Source organism: Microcaecilia unicolor, chromosome 5, assembly GCF_901765095.1.
Source record: "Microcaecilia unicolor chromosome 5, aMicUni1.1, whole genome shotgun sequence".
Taxonomy (NCBI): domain Eukaryota; kingdom Metazoa; phylum Chordata; class Amphibia; order Gymnophiona; family Siphonopidae; genus Microcaecilia; species Microcaecilia unicolor.
Window position 1 is genome coordinate 218,301,453 of NC_044035.1, and position 24,134 is coordinate 218,325,586.

A 24,134-nucleotide genomic window follows, 5' to 3' on the forward strand; every position below is an offset into this window, starting at 1 on the left:
GCAAGCCGAAGAAACCTTTGGTGCGGGGGCCAAATAGGAAAGTGCAAGTAAGCTTCTTTCAGGTCCAGAGACGTGAGAAACTCTCCTGGCTGTACCGCCGCAATGACGGTGCGCAGGGTTTCCATGTGAAAATGCCGCACTCTTAGAGATTTGTTGACTTCTTTTAAGTCGAGGATGGGCTGAAAAGACCCACCTTTTCACGGCACCACAAAGTAAATGGAGTAATGGCCGGAGCCGTGTTCGGCGGGAGGCACCGGGGACACCGCCCTTAGGTGAATCAAGCCTTGCAAGGACTCCTCCACCGCCGTCCGTTTGACAGCAGAACCACATTGGGACTCCACAAACACGTCTCTCACCGGGGTACTGAATTCTATTCTGTAGCCATCTCTGATCAGGTCCAAAACCCACTGATCTGAGGAAATCTTGACCCACTCCTCGAGAAAGAGGGAAAGCCGTCCTCCTATTGCAGGAATCGAGGAGAGGGCCGGCGCACCATCATTGAGAGGGTCGCCCTTGAACTCCAGGCCTTGAGCCGGTCGCTGCGGAATGCTTGTCCGAACGAAAGGAGTTCCTCTGCTGAAAGCGGGCACGAGAAGTGAACCCAGCAGAACGCCCTGGGCGGTACCTTCTAGCTTCATGGAAGCAAGGTCTGTAAGAGGAGGGAACCGCCTGACCCTTGGAGAGAGGCCTCGGCCTATCCTCAGGTAAGCGCTGGGGTTTAGCATCCCCCAGGCCTTTAACAATTTTCTCCAACTCCTCACCAAATAGGAGAAAGCCTTAGAAAGGCAACTGCACCAACCTTTGCTTAGAGGCCATGTCAGCCGCCCAATGCCGTAGCGATAGAAAGCAGCAAGCCGCCACCGCCACAGCCATCTATTTAGCCGAAGCTCTGACCAGATCATAAAGGGCATCAGCCAAGAAAGACAAGGCCGACTCCATCCGCGATGCCACCTCAGTAAAGGGCTCCACACCATCCCGGGGCTGTTCCACTGCCTGTTGCAACCAAGCGAGGCAGGCTCGGGCAGCATAGCAGCTGCATGCAGGCACCCATAAGAATAGGCCTGAAATTTCAAAGGGCCGTTTCAGAGCTTATTCCAGGCGTCAATCCTGCATGTCCTTCAGGGCGACTCCTCCTTCAACTGGGAGGGTAGTCCTCTTTGTCACAGCCGTGACTAGGGCATCCACTTTAGGCACTGCTAGGCGCGCCAAATGCTCCTCACTTAGAGGGTATAATTGCCCCATTGCCCTGGCGACTTTAAAAGGCCCCTCGGGGTCAGCCCATTGAGCCAAAATAAGCTCTTGGATGGAGTCATGCAAAGGAAAGGCTCGAGCAGGCTTCTTAGTACTTGCCATCCTCGGATTACCAGAGGAGGCTTCGCCACTCCCAGGATCTTCAATAGAGAGGACCTGCAAGGCATCAGAAATAAGAGCTGGCAGCTCGTCGCGGTGGAAAATCCTCACCGCAGAAGGATCATCTGGATCTGGTGGCAATCCTGCACCTTCCTCTGGCTCTTCAGACCACGAGGGCCTGCCAGACCCCTCAGAATCCTGACATCCCGACCACGGGGGGGGGGGGGGGGGGAGAAGAGGGGTGTGCCACTCTCTGAAGGGGAATTAACCCTTCTGCGCTTGTCTTGCGGCCGGCTGTCAGGGGAAAACGCGCCTGAAGGCAATCCGAGGCCGAGCTCCACCGGAGGGGGAACAGTTAGCAGGGCAGAATGAGACCCCCGCGGGAGAGCTCTTTTTAACATGAATGCTTTATGCAGGAGCAACACAAACTCAGGGGAGAAGGGCTCACCCTGGCCTCCCGGTTCCAGTCCAGGGATAGAAGCTCCCCTGTTAGCCTCCACACGAGGCTCCCCTCCAGTTTCAAACCCCTCTGCTTCTGCGGGGGTCGCGCCATGCGGCGCATCCAAAATGGCGCCCGCTGTCAGCTCCACTGAGCGGGAAGAAACATCGCTCACCATGCTCGTGTCGGCCCTGACATCTGAAGAGCACAATTTACAGGGCCCTGCTGCGGATCTGCGCTTGCCACAACGGGAACAGCGCTTAACAACCTCTGCAGCCAACGCAGAAAACGGCAGAAATTTCAAAATGGTGGATTCACGCTAAAAACATCCCGATCACGGGCCCTCCCCGGAGGAGCTACAAAACGCTCTTACCTCCCAGACCGAGTCCACAGAGCTCCGGTCACGCTGCACAATCAAAAGAAAACCTCTTTTCTGGAATCGCAGCACCAAAGCGAGACTCGACTTTTTATTTTATTTTTTTTTTAACGCTGTTAGGAAAGTTAGAGGCAACAGCACTAGAGGCAAATTTCCAACTCCGGAGGATCAGTAGAATGGGAAAGGCAGGGAAAGGGTGAACCTATATGCGTGCATCCACAAAGGAGGGTGTGGGGAAAAGACAGGGACAGGGCAAACCTATTTGTCTACATCCACATCGGGGGCTGGGTAAGGCAGGGAAAGGGTGAACCTATGTGCCTTTAAAGTGGAGCTGCAATAGCCCCCACCAACACCCCTGCTACCACTGGCCAAAGCACAGGAGCCACCCCAGGCAGATTTTTTGAAGGAGCTGAGTAAGCTGCGTCCACCCTGCTGAGGAGATAGAGAATACTGAAGAGGCAGATGGAGCTAGCTGGCCATGAGGCACTATGGTTTCTCAGTACTACTACTACTATTTAGCATTTCTATAGCGCTACAAGGCATACGCAGCGCTGCACAAACAGAAGAAAGACAGTCCCTGCTCAAAGAGCTTACAATCTAATAGACAAAAAATAAATAAAGTAAGCAAATCAAATCAATTAATGTGAACGGGAAGGAAGAGAGGAGGGTAGGTGGAGGCGAGTGGTTACAAGTGGTTACGAGTCAACAGCAATGTTAAAGAGGTGGGCTTTCAGTCTAGATTTAAAGGTGGCCAAGGATGGGGCAAGACGTAGGGGCTCAGGAAGTTTATTCCAGGCGTAGGGTGCAGCGAGACAGAAGGCGCGAAGTCTGGAGTTGGCAGTAGTGGAGAAGGGAACAGATAAGAAGGATTTATCCATGGAGTGGAGTGCACGGGAAGGGGTGTAGGGAAGGACGAGTGTGGAGAGATACTGGGGAGCAGCAGAGTGAGTACATTTATAGGTTAGTAGAAGAAGTGTGAACAGGATGCGAAAACGGATAGGGAGCCAGTGAAGGGTCTTGAGGAGAGGGGTAGTATGAGTAAAGCGACCCTGGCGGAAGATGAGACGGGCAGCAGAGTTTTGAACCGACTGGAGAGGGGAGAGGTGACTAAGTGGGAGGCCAGCAAGAAGCAGATTGCAGTAGTCTAAACGAGAGGTGACAAGGGTGTGGATGAGGGGTTTGGTAGAGTGCTCGGAAAGAAAGGGGCGGATTTTACGGATGTTGTAAAGAAAGAAACGACAGGTCTTGGCGATCTGCTGGATATGAGCAGAGAAGGAGAGAGAAGAGTCAAAGATGACCCCAAGGTTTCGAGCTGAGGAGACAGGGAGAATGAGAGAGCCATCAACAGAAATAGAAAACGGGGGGGGGGGGGGGGAGCGGGGAGGTGGGTTTGGGGGGGAAAATGAGAAGCTCTCTATCTCCCCCTGCTGGTTGATGGACACAACCCATTCGTAATGGATTCATCTGCTTGATGACAAGGAATCAAAGCTTCGGGAATGTTGCAACACACATCTTCTAAACTGTGATGCCAGATTCAGCATGTTGAGCAGTAAACAGGAACCATATAACTAGAATGTGAAGTCCAACTTAAAAATAATAACTTGAACAAAGTTCACACTGCAAAAGTGCCACATGAACTTACTGAGCTTATCCACAAATTCTTTCACTTGCTTCACTTCGGTCAAAGAGCAGCTTTCACCCCGATGACAGTTTCATAGTTTAGCTGGGTATGCCAAAGAAAACAATGTTATGGTCAAATAACTTGATGCACAGGGGGGCAAAGCTGCATCTCTGTTCCACTACCTTGGCCGAATAGTCCTGGAAACAAAGCACTGATGAAATCGCATGGCAAAATATAGATATTGGAATGAGAAGGGGAGACACACCGGGGTCCCACCTCAGTTTCCCCAGTATCAGTTCCCTTCTCAGGGGCATAGCTACAGGTGGGCCAGGCTCACCCAGTTTAAGCGCCGAAAAGTGCACAGCAACACTGCCACAGCCTTTCTGCCGTCGGAGCTCAGCCACTTCCGACCTGCTTTTAGGCAGTCAGCGCTCAGTGGCTCTTTCGGGCCTCTTCGGCTCCTCCTCCTCCTACCTGTTAAATGTTTTTGTTTTGGATAGGCCAGCGCTGCATTGCCATCCTGCGCTGCTCTCGGCTCTCGCGCTAACTCCGTCCTGTCCCGCGGCACTGCTCTGGTTTATTATTTTGGGAAGCTGAGCTCAGCTACATTGCCTTGCTCCCCGAGTGCGCACGGCACGATGGTGCTGCAGTGCTGCATGGGAAAGGCTGCCAGCTGTGTCGCAGGCGCGGCTCCTCCACACTGTGCCTGCCGGCTGGGTCTGAATAATATTATTAATCTTCATGAAACTCATGATCACAGCAGCTAAGCAGCTCTTCCCCATGGCCCCACATAACAGGTACAGGAGCCAGAACAGTGCTCTGCACCAGCAAGCAGTAGCACAGGTAAAATAAAAATACATATATTTTTTAATTTTAATGTGTCATGTAATGTGTACAAAGTGACTCTGAGTGTAATCAAAATGATGGCTCTGGTGGTGGGCTTCTGGGTGGGGGAACTCTTCACTGCCTAGGGCAAAAAAAAGGTATATTTAATCACTAAATAGCTCTGTTTTGCCCTAAGCAGTGAAGAACTCACCAGCAATAAATTTTAATAGTGCCCAGGTTAATTTTAAAAAGATTGTCTATTTCTTATGTTGTTGGTGGGATTTTGGGTGGGGATGGTCTCTGCAGTGCCTAGGTTAAAATATTTAAAAAGTGGAGGCAGTCTTCTTTGGGTGGAGGTGGGCTGTGCAGTGTCCAAGACATTTAAAAAAAAAAAAAGTCTTATATTTAATGCCATGGGGGTGGGTAGGGAGTAGGACAGGCTGATGCTAGGCTACAGGAAGGAGTGGGGTGGTAGGATAGGGCTGATATTTAACTATGGGATGGATGGTGGGGAAGGGTTGATACTGGGCTACAGGGATGGATGGGAAAAGTTGATGACAGGCTACTTGGATGGAGGGGGGGTAGGGAAGGGAAGGTCTTTGTAATATGTATTAAAATTATGCATGTTGAATTGTGATCCGCTTAGAATTGCAGAGATAGTGCGGCATAGAAATTTAGAAAATAAATAAAATTTTTAATTTTTAGTCCTTTGTTCTGTAAAAAAGTCTCAAACTTCTTTGGGTTACCCCATTCATGAAGCCCCCTGTGCTCACATGACCCAATTTCTGGGGGATAAAAAGCACAGTACAATATCCTTGGGTTCTTCCCTAACAATAAAATCCAAGAGAGCCCCTGACGCCATATCCCCATGTGGGCTAAGATAGGGCTAGTATGCAAAATACAGTATATAGCCTGTGAGTCCTGATGTTCAGTGAGTAAGGACAGGAGGGGAAAGCCCAGTGTACAAGCTTTCCAGCTGAAGCCATCCTGTGGGGACCAGGAGGCCCAGTAATACAGTTCCAAATTTGGTAGATCCATATTCCCCTCCTCAATGAACCAATTTAGCACTGAGACTAATGCATGGGCTCTTGCAGTGCCAAATAAAATTAGAAATGCACCCATTCACCCGTCAAAACACCAAATGGGCACAGTGCATGGTAAGTTAAATGCAATAACTGCGGTAGTATATTCATTTTGATAAGATTAATCCACCCCGCTCCACAAAACCCATCAACAAACGTAAATCAGCTCTAATTTTACCCACAAGAGGATTATAGCTGACCACACATAAATCCTGAAAACACGAAGGGACCAGGCTTCCCAATTATTTAAAAAAAAGACACCTTGCGAATTTGACAAAGAACTGGTGGGAATGTGCATCAAGATGTTAACAGAAAAGTTCTGATTTATCTAAGTTAAGCTTCTACCTAATGCATTCTTTCCCTTTTTTTTATTGCTTTTCATAATGATACATCAAATTAATGTTTCGAATAGGAAATGCAATAATGCTTTTACATAATTTTCAAAATTTTCAAAAAGGAAAAGAAACAAAGTCAAACTAAAAGCAATCATTAAATATCCCACATATTGGAGAGAAAGCTAAGAAGATATAAACCAGAGGAAACTGGTATTTAAAGAAAAACATTGAAGGAAAAACAATTAGGGTAACATTTAAACTCTAGCCCAGTTATCAGTGGATATAAACTGTCTCAGATAACTTATGCCTTTTTCTCTAAATGTCCCTTATTTTCCAGGGAAAAAAATAAAGCTGCAATGGCTAAAAAAAAAACAAAAAAACAACAAGTAAACAAACAAACAACACACACCACTTATAAAAACAAAACTACACATGGATATCTAAGAGAAAATTTAGCACCCATGTCTAACAAATTTTGGAGGATAGGATAGGAATCTTCTAGCTTGGCATTTTTTTCCATATATTTGCATTTATAATTTACAAAGTCAGAAAAACAACTTTGAAAGGAAATAATAACAATGTTAAATGGTAAACATGCCAATTAACATCATTAGCTAAATAAACAGAAGGAAAATAAAATAAAATTCTAGACTAGTTATTGACATCATTAGCTAATAGTTAGAATAAACAAAACAATATAGTCCACAAACTAAAGAGGAGGAACCAAGGAAAGCTCCATGAGGAAATGGAGAAAACAAGGATTAATAAAGAAAAAGAGCAGTAACCCTGCAGACTACATAAAATAACCTAGCAACTAGGATACACTTGAAGAAGCTACAGAAACCCCCTTACCTTCCAAAAAGAACAATAATTGGGCAGGTTCATAGAAAATATATCTTTTCCCTTCATAGGTAACAAAATATTTACAAGGAAAACGCAACTGAAAAACTACCCCCAATAAAAGAGTAGCTTCACTATATGATAGAAACTGCTTTCTCTTAAGTTACGTCCATCTTGAGACTTCTGGAAAAACTGATACTGTATCACCAGGATGGGCATGAGGTCTTGAGAAAAATGTTGGCAGAACAATTGACTGGTTAAGATGGAACTCAAGACACTACCTTAGGAAAAAACTTAGTGAATGTGCGGAGGACTATTTTGTGATGAAACGTATATACGGTGGATGAGCTACCAAGGCCTGGAGCTCACTGACTCTGGGAGCTGAAGTGACTATCACCAGAAACGCAACTTTCCAGGTCAAAAACTTCAGACGGCAGGTATCCAGAGGCTCAAACGGAGCTTTCATCAGCTGGGTGAAGATTACGTTGAGATACCATGACAACGGAAGGTTTGGTAGGGGGCTTGTCAACAAACCTCTCATGAAGCGAACAACTAAAGGCTGTATAGAGATGGATTCATCTCCCACACGGTGATAAGTGCCAACTGCACCAAGATGAACCCTTACAGAGTTGGTTTTTAAACCAGACTCTGAAGGTGCAGGAGGTATTCAAGCAGTTTTTGAGTAGGACAAGAAGAAGGATCTAAGGCCTTGCCCTCACACCAGACAGCAAATCTTCTCCATTTAAAAGAGTAACACCTCTTTGTAGAATCTTTCCTGGAAGCCAGTAAGATACGAGAGACACCCTCCAGCAATTCAAGGGATCCAAATTCAACGCTCTGAACATCCCGTAGTGTAAGTGGGAGGGGAGGAAGAAAGGAGACTGTATACGTGACACTCTCAAGCTCATTTTCAAAGCACTTAGCCTCCCAAAGTTCCATAGAAACCTATGGAACTTAGCCTCCCAAAGTGCTTTGAAAATATGCTTGCATATATGATAGGTGTGTGGTGCTGGAGGTGGGATAGCAATATACCCTATAAAGATATGTTGCCCCCTGTAACCAATAGGATATATTCTTTGCTGATGAGTTAGACCATGGGTCCCTGTCAGAAGTACATCCCCCAGGAAATATATAATTATATTCCCCCCCCCCCCCCTTCTGAGATTGTAAGTACTGAGAACTATTCCTTTGCAGCTGTAACTTTTTCTCTTTCTATTGTTCTTATATTGCTTAGAGACTTTTGCATAGTGATCTCTCCATAGTTTGTATGATTATTTGTTATACAGAACTGAGAATGTTATTTCCTGCTTAGCTACCTAATAAAAGATATTTCTTCTATTTTTTGCCTGATTCTTCTGTAGGGTAATTTACCTGAGATCTCACCTTTGCTGGTTTTGGCCTATACAAGTCTGAACCATTCTTTTACAACAATACGGACTCTTCAGCCAATGACCTGAATACATCTACAATCATCAGAAACCAGCTTGGTTACAAAGGAACATTAGTGCTCAGCACTGCAAGATGACTTCATCCAAGGACATTATGGGGCTCATTTTCAAAGCATTTGGACTTACAAAGTTCAATAGGTTACTATGCAACTTTGTAAGTCTAAGTGTTTTGAAAATGAGCCTCATTGTGTTGCAAACTGGCTGCTATCTCCTGGGAAGATTGTAGGAGAGAAACACAGGGCTCCAGGAGTATCTGAGCAGACAGGGAGGTTTGCTTGCCATCGATAGTAGAACAAAGGCTCGCTTCTTTACCATGAAGCTGGCTGGACATTATGTCATCGTATGTGATTGGTCCACAGGTATCACCTGACCCTTGGATACCAAAACGTTTGGACTGAGGAGAATCAGGGAGACAACCGGAGGATTTGCAGGTGAACAGAACGCTCGAAAGAGCCAGAGACTGATTTTCATAACACCAGTGAACTGCGTGCCTTGTAACCAACTGACAAGGCCTGCTCAGATACAACATCAGGCCTTATGTAAGACTGTGCCATTTGCATCCAGAATTCAAATCTAGGACCTTATTCCTGGGCTGAGAGACTCACTGAGAATTCAGCTCAAGTCGAGAGGAGAAATCCGCTTCAGAACCATTTGGAAGTCTTCTGAAAGTGCAGTTCTCCCAAACTTGAATTACCAACAACTTCCGAAAAAGAAACCGCAGGATAAATTGTGCGACCAAACATTTTAGCAAAAATATGGTGTGGGAGTTTTGCTCAATTAATAAATTCTCACAGCACTTTATGGAGAAGGTTTTAAAGAAGATATGCAATTTCAAAAATATGCACTTGTACCAGGGCCTTTTCCTCAAAACTTACTGTCCTCTGTGAGGTGCTGTAAACTCGGTTTCAATTGGCAACTTCCCATGCTTAATAAAAAGTAAATACAATGGCACTATCATGCATAATCTCTTGCAGGACCATTTTATGCAATGGGCCCTACAGTAGATGGCACATACTTTCAGTAAAATGGACCCTGATGAGTTTTTACAACTTATCATTTCTCACATATACATACAGCCCTAGTTAGAATAATACAAGAAGAACCAGTATTAAAAAATACTGCTCTGTAACCTGTTGCAACTTGACTCAGGGGAAATGGATATGCTCTCTCCTTCCCTCTTTAGAGCTGGTCCCAGTATTGGCCAGGATTAAACAAGGATTATAAAAGAATGGAATGTTCAGCTTAATTCTAAGCAATTTCAGGTCTAGGAATAGCAGGTGTCACTTAGAAACTAGCTATTATCACGGGTTTTATGTATGTGGAATGTCTTGCTTAGATAAAAATATGAAAATTACAGCTAACAATCAACCATCTTTGCAAGAACTTTAAGAAAGATGCTTCTCACATGCCCAAAACCAATTCCAGTGTCTTCAACAATGAAGTTGGCCTAATTCTCCACCAAACTTCCAACCACCCTCAGATTATTCATCACAGCATACTAAACAACCCATTTGCTTTCATCTTCTCCCTCAAGCCACATTTGGGAAAGGGAATGGAGACAGGATTAAGGAGGCTGAGGAAAAGTGCCCAGGAAAGAATCTGGACAGGTTACGGAGGTGGGAGGATGTGGTCTGAGAAAAGAAAAAATTGGAATGAGAGGATAAGGGAGAATGGGGGAGGTGACAGAATAATGGAAGACTTTAAAAAATGGCCAGGAAAAGAAGATTTTGGGAAGTGGTTGAGGAAGGGCAAAGGTCAAACGTACTTGCCAAGAGATTATATGCTACCATTGTCAGACCAACCTCTGTTCTCTCCTGACTTCCTCCCTAGTTCTGGCACGATCTATTGGCCATCATGATCTATCCTCCCTCACCCTGATCTCCCAACTTCCACCTTCCCCATACACTCACCATCTCACATCTAACCTTTTCCTTCTACCACATTAACCTATCCTCTCTTAACCAGTCATTCAACCTATGCTTGTCCTATTTCCCATCACCTTCTCACTCGTCTTTGCCCTTCCCCAATCCTTCTCATCCTGTCATCCCAACCTTACCTCATCCTCCTTCACCTGTTACCACTACCTCTACTCTCCAGTGACAGTCATCCCATCCTCCTTGTCCCTGTCAACCCAACCTCTGCCCTTCCCAATAATCTCCCAAATCCTGTCACCCCAAACTATTTTCCCCAACCATCTTCTCCATCCTGTTTGTCAAATTTCTGCCCTTTCCAGATCTCCCCATGGTCAGTCCATGTCAAGCGGACCAAGAGTCCCTACTCAACCATGTCCAATTTTGACAAAACTTTGTATGGATATTTTAGAAAAAGTCTCAAATTAAATTATGAAGAATTTCAGGAAAAAAAAGTCGTCGTTGCTTTTGGTCTGTGGCCTACAGTTGCATAACATTGCAAATATGAAGCGATGCAACAAAAATTCCAAGTTCATCATCATATATTTGAACAACTATGCAGTGGCTTGTAATTTAACCACCTGGGCAACCTTTTGCTGCTGAATGAGAATATTATAAGTCTTAAGTTCCCACTCTTAAATTTGTTTTTAAACATGAATCTATAGTACATTGAAAAATCCATGACATAATTTAAGACAATGTTTGGATTAATGTTCTTCAGCTGAAAAGGGCTTCAGGCAGATAATATGTAGCCAACTGTTTTTCCAAGATTGTTGTAATGTTAAGAAAAAACTATTTTTGTGTGCTTATTTATTGAGATGTACTCAGTTGAAAATGGGAAAAACATTTTTGCATAAAATGCTGCCCTATTTTCAGGTACCTATTTTGTACCTGGGGCAATGGAGAGTTAAGTGAGTTGCAGAGTCACAAGGAGCTGCAGCGGGAATTTAACCCTAGTCCCCTGGTTCTCAAGCCACTGCACTAACCATCAGACTAGAAAAAATGCTGTAAAACAAATGCCTCAAAAATTAAATATTCAAAGTCAGCACCAAAAATTTACCTAAATGGGTGAATTCTTGGCTGCTAAATTATGTTGTTCAAAGAAAATGTGACTGCAAACTTTGCACTTTTATTGTGCAGCAATGCATAACTGTGAAAGTTAAAGAATTAGGGTCACTAGAACAAAAGCAACTAGAAGGAATTTTATTCTAAAATTTTGCAGACTGGTATTTGAGACTTCCAAGAACACATACATGAAGTTTAATCAAAATTAAAAATAATTAAGTGGGGATCATTTCTAGAACTGGTCCACTTGTCATGAACTGCCCTGCCCTCCCTAATCTTCATCTTCCCTCTCTGTATCTGCCAGATCTTTGCCTTCACATGACCATCTCCCCAGTCCTCCCTCATGCTGCCATACCAATCTCCACCCTTTCCCAACTTCAGAGATGCCAAGTTACCCAGTTCCAGGCTGGAGATTGTAGAATAGTCCTGGATTTCTGACCACCTCAAGGGACTTACAGCACCGGTTTCAATAGGCACTAGAAGAAATCCCACAGTGCTTTGGGATTCTAGTTCAAAATCAGGGCTAGTCACAAAATCTGCACCCTAGAACTGGGTAAGTTGGCATCTCTGCTTCACACCCTTTTGCCATAACCTCTACCTCCCCCTTCCTTTACCTACCAACCCAAGGCCAGCGCTGGGGAGGAGTTGCAAACAGAACACTATGCCAGAAAGGAACCCAGCCTACCAAAATTGAAGGCAGCACAGCCTGCTGACAGGTTTGGGGCACCTTGCAAATTTCTGCCCTGGGCCCCAGCATGTCTAGCACTAACCATGGTCAGTTTCACCCTAACCATTTACCTCTTCCGACCACCTTCTGTCAACCTATCACGCAAAACTCTGGCTGCCCAGATCATTGTTCCTTGCCCTGCCTTCACCACGTCTTCTTACCTGCAAGGGGAAAGCGGCTGCTTTATTCCCGACATACCCGCGCACAACATGACTCTGAATGGATAACACCCGACAGTCCTCCATGCCGGCCAAAAACGAGGTCTGCGAGCAAGAACTACCCAGGCGAGAACAGACCCAAGCAAGGGAAAGGAGTCCGGAGCTGGCAGACGGTGACCTGGAAACAGAGAAGAGAAGCAGATGCCCACTCGCGAGGAACAGTGAAAAGAGCAGACGCACACTGAATAAAAATTCTCAACCCCCGCCAAAGAAGTAGAGAAAGGAGGAGCCACACGGCCGGATAGGATAATCAAAATAGAAAGAGAAAGAACCGCGCACTATACCCTCGAGATACGGGAATAGAAAATAGCGCAGGCACTGCCGTAGACACCTAAAAAACAGCGACGGGAGGGCCCAAGGCATAGTTACAGCGAAGGAGGTTCCTTGGTGACAGCGAGGCGGAGGCCGAGGCACCCAAATTAAGCAGAGATACACACAGGATTCGTAAGGTACCCACTGAGACTCTGTACTGGCAAAAGCCACGCACCAAATCAGAGACATTCACTGCGAAAAATCCAGAGACACCTGACTGAGGGCCAGATGCACTAAGCTTACTAGCCAGTTTAGCGCGCAAGTACTACTGCTATTTATCATTTCTAAAGCGCTACTAGACGTACGCAGCACTGTACAATTGAACATGAAGAGACAGGCCCTGCTCGACAGAGCTTAAGTAGTAAACCGGGATATGCACAAAAGGGTTCTCCGAGCCATTTTCCTGGCACGGTAGCAGCTAATGGAATGCAAATGAGCTAATTACTATTATAATGTGAATGCGATACGATGCACTACCGTTTCCGACCCCATTCACCGTGGAAAACCTAACGGGAGGTCTGCACCTCTCTTTGGGGCTGCTGTGAGCGGGACCCATGCAGAGGAGGACGCCCACTGCAAAAATCGGAAGAAAAAAAAAGTCCAAGTGCTCGTCAGGGACATCCTTTCAAGCTGACACCAGTGACAGCTAAACGCGCTGTGATTGGCTGAGAGAGACCTGGAGGGGCATAATCGAAAGGGACGTCCAAATAGTTTTGATTTGGACATCCTCGCACGTTCCGATCCCCGATTCCGGCATAGTCATTTCGGGCACATAAGAAAAACACATCCAAGAGAAGGATGCCCATCACAAAATCTGAAGGGAAAAACGTCCAAGTGCTCGTCAGGGTTGTCCTTTTTTTTTTTTTTGAGTGAGCAGAGCAGCCAGCATAACGGTTGGCTGCTCTGCACATGTTCAGCTGGCCGACTGACTTCCCCTCAGAAAGGAAATCGCGTGCAAATGAGCTAACAGTGAGCAGCTCATTTGCATGCGATTTCATTCATGTATGCCCGTTTCTTACCGATTCAGTAAGGGAAGGGCTCTTTCTGTGGAGTTAGTGCATCTGGCTCTGAGAATAGTTATTTAGGGCCTCTGAGACACTCATTGACTGATAGATTAGTGTTTCCCGTCCAATGTGCTGTCAGCTACAGTCATGCTTGCCACAGAAAAGTCGCCGCTGTCTGATGCTCTCAAAACCGGACCTTGGGCATCTGGCGCCTTAGGCAAACCTTCAGCTATATGCGCACCCCTGGTGCAGCGTATGGTGGTGCTCCCCTCCTCTGCCGTGGTTCAGCATCTCCCATTCCCTCGTCTACCTCTCCCATAGGCCAGCATCTTCTTCTGACTCCCTCTTTGGACGCTTTCAATGGAAGTAAAATCTGGACTGGCTTAATCTTTTTTTGTGGAGCCCTTAGGTCCTTGATAGGCCAGCATCTCATTTTCTCTTCCTTAAACCTTCCCTCCCTCTTGCCACCTCTGTGTCGACCAGCATTTTCCACCTCTTTTCTCCCTGCCCTTGCTGCTCCCTCCTTTTCCTTTCAGCCTCTGTCTTATTCTCAGGATTAGTGAAACAGGGAATGTGAGCACTGACTTACATTATGCACTGGGAGCAGCCAAGGTGGACAAGCTCCAGCAGTCACATGTAGCACCAAGGTAGCTTAACTAACAGATGGTTTCTCCCACCTCTCACCAATCCTTTCCTTGTGCTTGTATATAAAGATTCTCCTCTCTCCCCTGACTACCTCCGTCGAAGTGGCCACGTTATTGAAAGCCCTGCCCTGCCCTTCCCTTCGAGTTCATTCCCTCAGAGTCCCGCCCTCAGGAAAAAGGAAATGACATCAGAAGGCGGGACTCAGGGAATGAACTCACTAAGGGAAGGCTAGAGACGGGCAGGGCTTTCAATGACGTGGCCGCTTCGACGAAGGTAATCAGGGGAGAGAGGAGAATTGCTGGGTGGCGCAGGCAAACGAGGGCAGTGGTGGGAGGTGAGGTAAATGGGGTAAGCATGGCCAGAGAATGTGGTAAAAGCAGTTAGCGGAATTTGAAAAGGATTTGGATAGCTACCTAAAGGAAAAGTCCATTGGCCATTATTAGGATGGACTTGGGAAAGATCTGCTGCTTGTTTCTAGGATGGGCAGCATAGGATGTATTGTACCGTTTTGGGATCTTGCCAGGTGATTGTGACTTATATTGGCCACTGTTGGAAACAGGATACATCCATTTCTAGTTTTGCATTCCCTCTATAGATTGTTTTCCAGACCTGCAGAGAATTCAGAGGTGTCACGTCGATAGGTCTGCCCTGTCCTGCAGAGAACTTAAAGGCATCATGTGAAAACTCAGATTGCAGCTGCAAAACATCTACATAGCGAAAAGTGTTGTGTGATGTGAAGTGCCATCACATTTTAGACTTTAGGGTGCAGTTAAATCTCTCTACATTGTTGTTGGTCACAAAACGGCAGATTCCTTTTCGTTTCAGTAACGTCTGTAGAGGTTTCTTTAAAACTCTTTACCCTTGTCTGTCTGTCTGTATTTTTTTTTTTTTTTTTAGGTATGGGGCCTCAACTAAATATCTTTTCAAAGACTTCGGCCACGTCACAATTGTTTTTTGTTTTTAGCCACATAACCCGTAAGTATTTCATTAAGATGTTGATAATCGTTCGTATGTAACCATAGATGAAAGAAGACAGCGTTGACAGTCTATCAAATCTGCTTGCCACTGAATGTTCCACCTCTGGAACTATGGCTTTGTTTCTTTGAAAACAAATATGAGTAGGTCGGTGTAAGTTATAAGCATCTTGCTCCCTGAGCCATTCTTGTATCTGCTTTCTTTTGACAGCCTTATTATATTTCCTAAAGGCATTGAACAGAGCTGTGAAGTCTCCTAAACTCACTCTGGATCAAAGTAAATTCTGCTTAGGTTTTTTTTGTACATTACTTCCTATGGCAGTGCATGCTTCATTACTAGTGTAGCATCCTAAAAAAAAAAAAAGGATGTTTATAGTCATGAGGGAGAGGGAGTCTCAGGGTATCTTGGGGGGGGGGGGGGGGAGTCTGGACAAGGAATACAATAGAGTCTATAGACAGAGAGGATAATGGTACATAGAGCTTTAAGAAGCACCAGTAAGGCAGTGAACCTTTACCAACACATTAAATATAGGAAAACGAAGAGGATGGCTATGACTAGACCATGAAAGGATTACGAATGAGCATGGAGTATTTAAAAAGAGAGGGGGGGTGGGGATGAGTGGGAGGGGAGGAGGGAATAATAGTAACAAGGGGTTCAATCACGGAATAATGTAAGGTGTTACTATTGGAATTACTGTTTGAGTTTAATGTAACATGCTGACTATTGTTTCTTTTAGTGTACATGGCAAAAGTGAAGGTAGTAAGGGGGGAGGGGGATAAGAGAGGGTACTGTTATAAAACAAAAACCGATGATAGCAACTTAAGATTAATGTACATAAGAACGATAGCTTTACAATTTGTTGTGTATGTACTCTAATGGATGTGTTACCAGGTGGAATCATCAATAAAAATGTTGACACATAAAAAAGGATGTTTATTTTAAAAAGTCCTCGGTGCAAGGGGGAACTGTGTAAGGGGAGAGGGGAGGAGACAGCTGGATAGCTGGGCACTGCATCTCTCTATGTGCACAAGTTTGGGCTTTGCCAGTTTTTTTTTTTTTTAGTTGCCAGCATATAAAGTGTGAAATGTACTTCTAGTTCAGACATGTCTGGAATGAGGACTGGTGGCATAGCCATGGGTGGACTCAGGTGGGTACAGGCCCACCCACTTTGAATTCATCCCACCCAGCAGCGATGTGGCTGGTGAGGATGCCCAAGCACTGCTGGTGGGTGAGCTCTTGGGCCGCAGTTTGGCAAGTACTACCCACATAACCCAAAAGTAGGAGGGCCCCAACTAATGGCAGGCGAGTCACTGCTTGGGGAGTGGCACCTCACGAGTGGCTCTGAGAAGAGCCCTTGGGAGCAGGCCTGGTAGAACGAGGGCCTGGGGTGGCTCTGAAAAGAGCCCTTAGGGGCAGGCCAAGTGGAACCAGGACCTGGGGTGGGGGCAGGCCTGGTGGAACCGGGACCTGGGGTAAAGCAGGAAGAGGCTGAGGCTGGGCTAGGGTCAAGGCAGGATAGGGGGCAAGGGAAGACTGGAGGCAAGGGAGAAGAGGCGAGAAACAAGGCGAGGCAGAAGACTAGGCAGGGCTAGGGACAAGGCAGGGCAAGGCTAGGCAAGAGAAGTAAGGCTAGAGATAAGGGAAGGCAAGGCTGCAGGACAGGGCAAACAAACCATAAGACCTGTTGTGAAGGTAATGCTGGGAAGTCCAGTGTTGCACTAAATAGGCCCTGGCTGGTGATGTCATTGTCAGGCGCCCAGGCTGGTTTCTAGCTGCTGGCCCTTTAAATTTCAGCCTACAGTGGGCACTCGCACCTAAGGGAGAGAGGGACCAGCAGCAGTCAGATGGTGCCCCAGGGCGCATGGGAAAGCTACGCAGCTGACCTGCCACCCTGCAGGCAGAGCCGAGGCCCCTGGGAAAGCCTTGGAGTCGACCATGGCACTCTCGCCGGAAGCAGCAGGTGAGTCAGGGTGAGAGAAGGAGTCAGGACAGCTGTCACGGTAGCAGTTGTGAAAACACCCCCTCCTCAAAGGACCTCCACCCCTCGGTCTGGGTTTGGGATTGTGGGGAAACAGGCAATGGAACCTTCATAGGAGCAATGGGGCATGAACCTGGTTTGCTGGTTCCCAGGAATTCTCTTCAGGTACATAACCTTTCCATGCAATAAAGTACTGGAGCCTGCCCCACACCCTCCTGGAATCAAGGATATCCTGAACTTCATATTCAGTGTCTGGGTCTGTGGCAATGGGGGTCAGTGCAGGAGGTGTTCTACCTTTCCATCTCAATACGAACAGTTTGAGAAGGAACACATGAAATGTGTTATGAATAAGTATCTGAATATTGTTTACAAGCATAGAAAATCATGGTTCATAATTCATCTTCCAGATTCGTAACAGACTTAGAAGACTATTTGCAGTTAGTCTGTTCCTCAGTTTTGACTTCAGACTTTTTCAACAATGAATATTACATTCACACAGATAAGAGGAGCCAAATAATGAAGAAACTTTCTCTGTGATCATCGCACACACACAGGATAATTAGGAACAGTCTTCCAAAAATCACAGAAGCTTTCACAAATTCTATGGTGCTTCTTGAGTTCAATGTTTTCTTGCAGCTAAATGATCTCCAGCTCAAAATGATTGTCTGCCAGTCCCCAGTTACCTGCCACTTTAGAAATTAAATCTGGATCTGCAGCAAATAGATTCAGGACAAAGTCCAGTACAGATTCAGATTGTGAAAAGTCATAAACCAGTTTTTTTTTAATTCCTGCTGTAGTTTTCCCACCATGGCAGAAAAATGCCCAATAGCATTTTTAAATGCTTCTTCCTTCAGAGGTGGTGTGATATATTCACCAACATTTGCTTTAAATTGGGAAAATACTTAATTTCTCCTTCACCTAATTCTGATCGAAACATGTCCAACTTTTTAACAAATGACTTAGGGGGTCTTTTACAAAGGTACAGTAGCGCTTTTAGGGCATGCTAAATGCCAGAGGCGCCCATAGGAATATATGGACGTCTCTAGCATTGAGCACACGCTAAAAATGCTAGTGTGCCTTTAAGTTCTCTGCAGGACAGGGCAGACCTATCGACGTGACACCTCTGAATTCTCTGCAGGTCTGGAAAACAATCTATAGAGGGAATGCAAAACTAGAAATGGATGTATCCTGTTTCCAACAGTGGCCAATATAAGTCACAATCACCTGGCAAGATCCCAAAACGGTACAATACATCCTATGCTGCCCATCCTAGAAACAAGCAGCAGATCTTTCCCAAGTCCATCCTAATAATGCAAAACTAGAAATGGATGTGAAACATTTTGCAAATCACGACCACGTAAGACTGTTGAAAACAAAAGGCTTTTTTCAAAAGGGATACGAAGTGCCGTGAACTGATGAGATATTTATAGGGGCAGAAGTCTGTTTAAAAGATACAGAATTAAGATGGGGAAACTGTGGAAGGTTCTTTTCACCCCGAAGAACTATTAAACATCAATCCTCACACTGACAGGACCTACCGTATTGAAAAAGTTTTAGAAGTAAAAGGAAGGGGTCAAAGCAAAAAATGTCTAATGAAATGAAGAGGTTGGCTTGAGAAATTTAAATAGTTGGGTGCTGGCCAACAAGGTACAAGACATCTAAGGCTGTGCACGAGAACCAACATGGGCAATGAAGGGGTTCTACACTACAGTACCTAACAATGCCTCTGAGGAAATATTTCTGCATAACACCTGTTCTAATTTTACAGTTATGTTAGCAAGACCTCTGGATCTACAAGGCCTGTGGGAAGTGCGTTTGGTGGAAATACAATACCTGCACATGTGGAATGTAAGGACTAAGTTACAAATTTACCAAACCCAAAAGGGAATCGGTAAATGAGTAAGAGGAATAATTTATTACGTAACACTCTGGAAAATAATCTTAGAAATAATTTCTCACTCTAAATACAATCCGAATCCATAGTCCAAAATTTTATATGCACACTTATACTTTATACTGAGAGTAAGACACAAGGCTCTGATGTTGTTATGAAAAGATCAGCTGTTTATTATGACATAGCAAATAACAATAGATGTATTCAGAGACAATGAAGCATGCTAACCCAAAATGATGGTAACAGGGTCTAGGTTTAGCCAAGAAAGTGCCCACTCACCTAATCCCAAAAATTAGGACCCCAGGCACTGATAGGCAAACGAGATATCAGTTCAGACCTGACAGATGGCATCACTCATGGACACTGGATCAGGAAACAGCACATTACTCGATGGTGGATCAGGAACACCGGCACGTCGGATCAGGAACTCATGAACAGGCATATAGGCAGAAAGGAGGACTACCCAGCTGGGAAGTCTCGGGCAGCGATGCCTTCATCAGGTGGCAGGGCTCAGAGCCAGCTGAGGGCCGTTACAGAAGTTGAGAAGAGAGCGCTTGTGCCAACAAAGCTGATAACACCTTCAGGGAAGGGATTCTTATACCTTTCTTAGTGCCATTCGGTCTGAAGTTTGACATCCTGAAGTTTTAGTAGTGACATCCATGCTGATAGCAATGAAACAACAATAAGTTGTTATTGTCCAGTTCTGCCTTTTCCCAGACTGGATGGTTCCTCCTGCACTTGGCCTTCACACAGTATCAAGCCTCTGCATTACAGTGGCTTAGCTATGGGGGCCTGGGCCCCCAAAACTGGATCTGTGCCCCTGGTTTGGCTGGCAGGATTCCCTAGCCCCCGCCAGCTGAAGTGTTTTTTCCAGTTCTGGTCTCCAGTGATGCCACATTTCCTGCCCTGCTCTCTCTTCCTCTCACATCCAGCATGCTTGTTTTAGTGAAACTGAGCATGCGCGCATTCTCAATTTCATTAAAACAAGCATGCCGGCCGGGCATGATGTGAGTTGAAGAGTGTACAGAAAAAAACAGTACATAATTTGAGTAATGAGCGAAGGGTCTTACTGTTCTTAATACGCTGAGTTTTTTCTGCTGAGCATGTTGAACTCTTTCTATATCATAAAGAAGACATTTGATCTCTATATTTTCATTTTATAATAGATTGCTACTTGACCCCTGACGCAGGTGCTGTGCGCCAAAACACGGCCCATGTTGGATCTTTATTGAAGCATTGATCATTAAAGGAATTATGTCCCGTTTCTGAAAGCTCTTGGTGTTTTTTTCTGTATTTTTGACTCTGTCTTGTACTTTGTACCCTATGTGCACTGTGACAGTGAGGGGAAGAGAGAGCAGGACATGCGGTGTCGCCGGAGACCAGCACTGGAAAACGTTCTTCAACTGGCGAGGGTTGGGAACTCTTGCCAGCCAAGGCATGTGTGGCGATGACGGTGCTTCAGCTGGCAGGGGTTGGACTCCCTGCCAGCCAAGGTATGTGCAGCAGCAGTGGTGGGGGGTGGGGGTGGCAAGGCGGTGGTGGAGAGTGGGGGGAGGCAGACCAAAATGTGCCCCCTCAGCTTGGGCTCTGGCCCCCTCCCACCTCGAGGTCTGGCTATGCCTCTGCATCATTAAGTCTGGTGAAGGTCAGGTCTGTAAAAGGCAGGCTTATTTATTTATTTATTTTATTGCATTTGTATCCCACATTTTCCCACCTTTTTGCGGGCTCAGTGTGGCTTACAATAAGTTGTGAGTGATAGAAATACAGTTTGTTATTACTCGGTTATGGATTACATTGTGAGGAGTTAAGCAAGACAAACTCAGAGTATCATTAAGGAATATAACAATGGAAAAGAGCAGTGAAACAGCGGGAAACTAAAAGGGGTAGTACATAACAACAAGAAAGCATAGAGGCATACATTTTCTGTGAGTAGAAGTATGTGTGGTGAAATTACAGGGGATGAGAATTCAGAGTGGCTGTATTGAAACATTATTGAACCGTGGGTGTGGGCTTTATGTGTTTTGGTTCTTTCCGTAAGTTTTCTCAAAAAGATGGGTCTTCAATAGTTTGCGGAAGGTGGTTTGTTCGTAGGTCGTTTTCAGGTTGCGCGGCAGTGAGTTCCAGAATTGCGTGCTCATGTAAGAAAAGGTTGACGCGTGCAGCGCCTTGTATTTCAAGCCTTTGCAATTAGGGAAGTGGAGGTTGAGGAAAGTTCGGGATGATCTTTTAGCATTTCTGGGTGGTAGATCTATTAGATCAGACATGTAGGCTGGGGCTTCACCGTGAATAATTTTGTGGACTAATGTGCATGCTTTAAAAGTAATGCGTTCCTTAAGTGGGAGCCAGTGTAGCTTCTCTCGTAAGGATTTTGCACTTTCATATTTTGGTTTTCCAAATATGAGCCTGGCTGCTGTGTTCTGGGCTGTTTGGAGTTTCCTCAGTATTTGCTCTTTGCAACCTGCGTATAGTGAGTTGCAGTAGTCCAGATGGCTGAGTACGAGGGATTGCACTAGGCTGCGAAAGACGGATCTTGGGAAGAATGGTCTTATTCTTTTCAATTTCCACATGCAGTAGAACATCTTTTTGGTAGTGTTGTTTACATGGGTTTCGAGTGTTAGTGACTCCAAGGATTTTTAACGTTTCTGAGATTGGAAGGTTTAGTTTTGGTGTGTTTATAGCGGTGAATTCATTTGTGTTGTACTGGGAAGTGAGTATCATCAGGCACTGAGTTTTTTCTGCATTTAGTTTCAAGCGAAATGCATCTGCCCAGGTGTTCATGATGTGTAGACTTTGGTTAATTTCATTGAGGATCTCTTTAATGTCTTCTTTGAAAGGGATGTATATTGTTACATCATCGGCGTATATATATGGGTTGAGGTTATGATTTGATAGGAGTTTTGCCAATGGGATCATCATTAGGTTGAAGATGGTTGGTGAGAGGGGTGATCCTTGTGGTACTCCACATTCAGGTGTCCATGCAGCAGATGTGGTTGACTTTGATGTGACTTGATATGACCGCTGGGTTAGGAATCCCTTGAACCAGTTTAGGACATTTCCTCCGATGCCAAAATATTCAAGTATGTGTAATAGGATTTCGTGGTCAACCATGTCGAAGGCACTTGACATGTCAAATTGTAGGAGGAGTATATTGTTGCCGGTTGCAATCATTTGTTTAAACTTAGTCATAAGGGTAATTAATACTGTTTCTGTGCTGTGGTTCGATCGGAATCCTGATTCATATTGCAGGCTAGTGCTGAATTGTTGTGCTTTATGTAGGGTTTTAGCCTTACAGGGACAAGGTTACAAATGATCAACTTTATGTCTTGATGGTGCATAGCTTACCAGATGAAAAATATGCAGTACGGAGAGGCTACTATGCGACCGTGGAAGCTTTAACAGAGCGTATGAATGAGGACATTGCCAGTCGCTATGATAAGCAGCCTTTGCAAATCTCTTACGACCCCATCAGACGTAGAATCATAATGGGAAATATGGGCTCACCAGAGCTTATCCAAGCAGAGGATGAATTAGCAATCATTTTGGGGTTAGAACCTAATGGTTTTACTACTCATGCAAGGTTGCCCACTGACATCACGGGTAGTTTTAACACCTTGTATCTCTACACAGACATCATGGAGCATCAATTAGTAGCAGATCATTTTGTACCACTGCTGTGCAGTGTACTGGTTAAAGGAAAAAGTATTGAATTTGTCACCTTCACATATAATAAACCCTATTATGTCCCCATGAGCAAGAACCACATCGATTACTATCATCTTAGAAATAAAGATAGACCAGAACAGAGACGTCTCATTTCGCTACGGGAAGGTGATTCATAAGCTTCACTCGCAACCCCAGAAAGCGATCGTATTTTAACATGGTGGCGATTAAAACTTATAGTGACTCAGCAGCGTAAAGAGATTATTATATGTCCAGGCTAGTCACAGGCTCCCAGGCTTTTACAGATCACCGATTACAGAGTGGGGATTGGTGATGTGTTCGTAGTCTCTTTAGAAAAGTGCTACCGTGCAGAGAAGGGGCATTGAGATTGTTGAACGTCATGTGAAAAGAGTGGCCAAAAACATAGCCAAAGATGTGATGGGTAACATCACCACAGCTGTTCTGAATAATATGAATAATAACATAGAGCATATCGGCTCTGGACCAGCAGTCGTATAAAAAGCCCTTAAAAGTAAGAGAGAAGGGCAGATCCTTTTAGAATGACTGCCTGAACCCCTTAAAAGAAAGAAACCCAATTGTGTAGCATCTCAGAAGCCTAAGTGCAAGGCTAAGAAGAGAGCCGACACTACAGAGCCGGAAGATATATTTTGAGAAAAAAATCATTGCTTTTGTGCACGGCAGCTCAGAAGAATGTATTAAATCAGAATTGGACCTCTTTCAATTGTCACCCACACAAACCAGTATCAAAAAAAGCATTTATGTGGAAATACTGCCTTTACCTGCCTTATCAGAAACTGCTCCACTTGTCTTTTACATAGTCGGTCATGGGGAAGATTATTTGTAAGATTGTGAAAGAAGATGGATCAGACATCGAAGGGACGGCCAAGGACGGTAGTAAATTATTGATAGCTTCCCTCTTCAGCCAGCTGGATATCACGATCGGAGACATTCATCATTCAGAGCAACAACTTCTACCCTTATAAAGCCCTCTTAGAACTACTTCTCAATTACAGTAAAGGACTCCTCAAAACACAGTTTATGAGTGGTCTGTTTTATAAAGACTCAGCCAGGAGCCACAAGTTGATAGACCCTGGCAATGCCGATTTCAACAAAAGGGCATACTTTACAGCCGCTAGCCAAAAGGTAGAATTATTGGGTCATTTACACACTGATCTGTTTTTTTCTAAGAAAAACTTTTGATCAAGGGGGTAGATGTTGACAAGAAGAAAAGATGCCTTGTGTTTAATGAGCGGGGATGCCAACAAACACTACAAAGTATAGATCCTGTTGGCCATGTTCATAAAAGTTAAAGTGTCACTGGGGGTAAGGTTGGGTGACGCTGAAGCAATGTTGAAGGCCAATGTCAAGTATGCCATGAATCGTGTGGGGATGAAGGTGTTTAGCTGGAG

The 24,134-nt window shown here is 45.0% G+C and overlaps 1 protein-coding gene across 4 annotated transcripts in view; it reads right to left on the minus strand.

Annotated features, from left to right (window-relative positions):
• PDXK (pyridoxal kinase) overlaps positions 1-12,543 on the minus strand; it is a 282,079-nt gene extending 269,536 nt beyond the window's left edge. For all 4 annotated transcript variants that reach the window (XM_030203776.1, XM_030203775.1, XM_030203777.1 and 1 more), the window contains exon 1: positions 12,180-12,543. In XM_030203776.1, the coding sequence (XP_030059636.1) occupies positions 12,180-12,263 (84 nt within the window). In that variant the 5' untranslated portion in view covers positions 12,264-12,543. The remainder of the gene's footprint in view (positions 1-12,179) is intronic.
• Between the last annotated feature and the right edge of the window lie 11,591 nt (positions 12,544-24,134).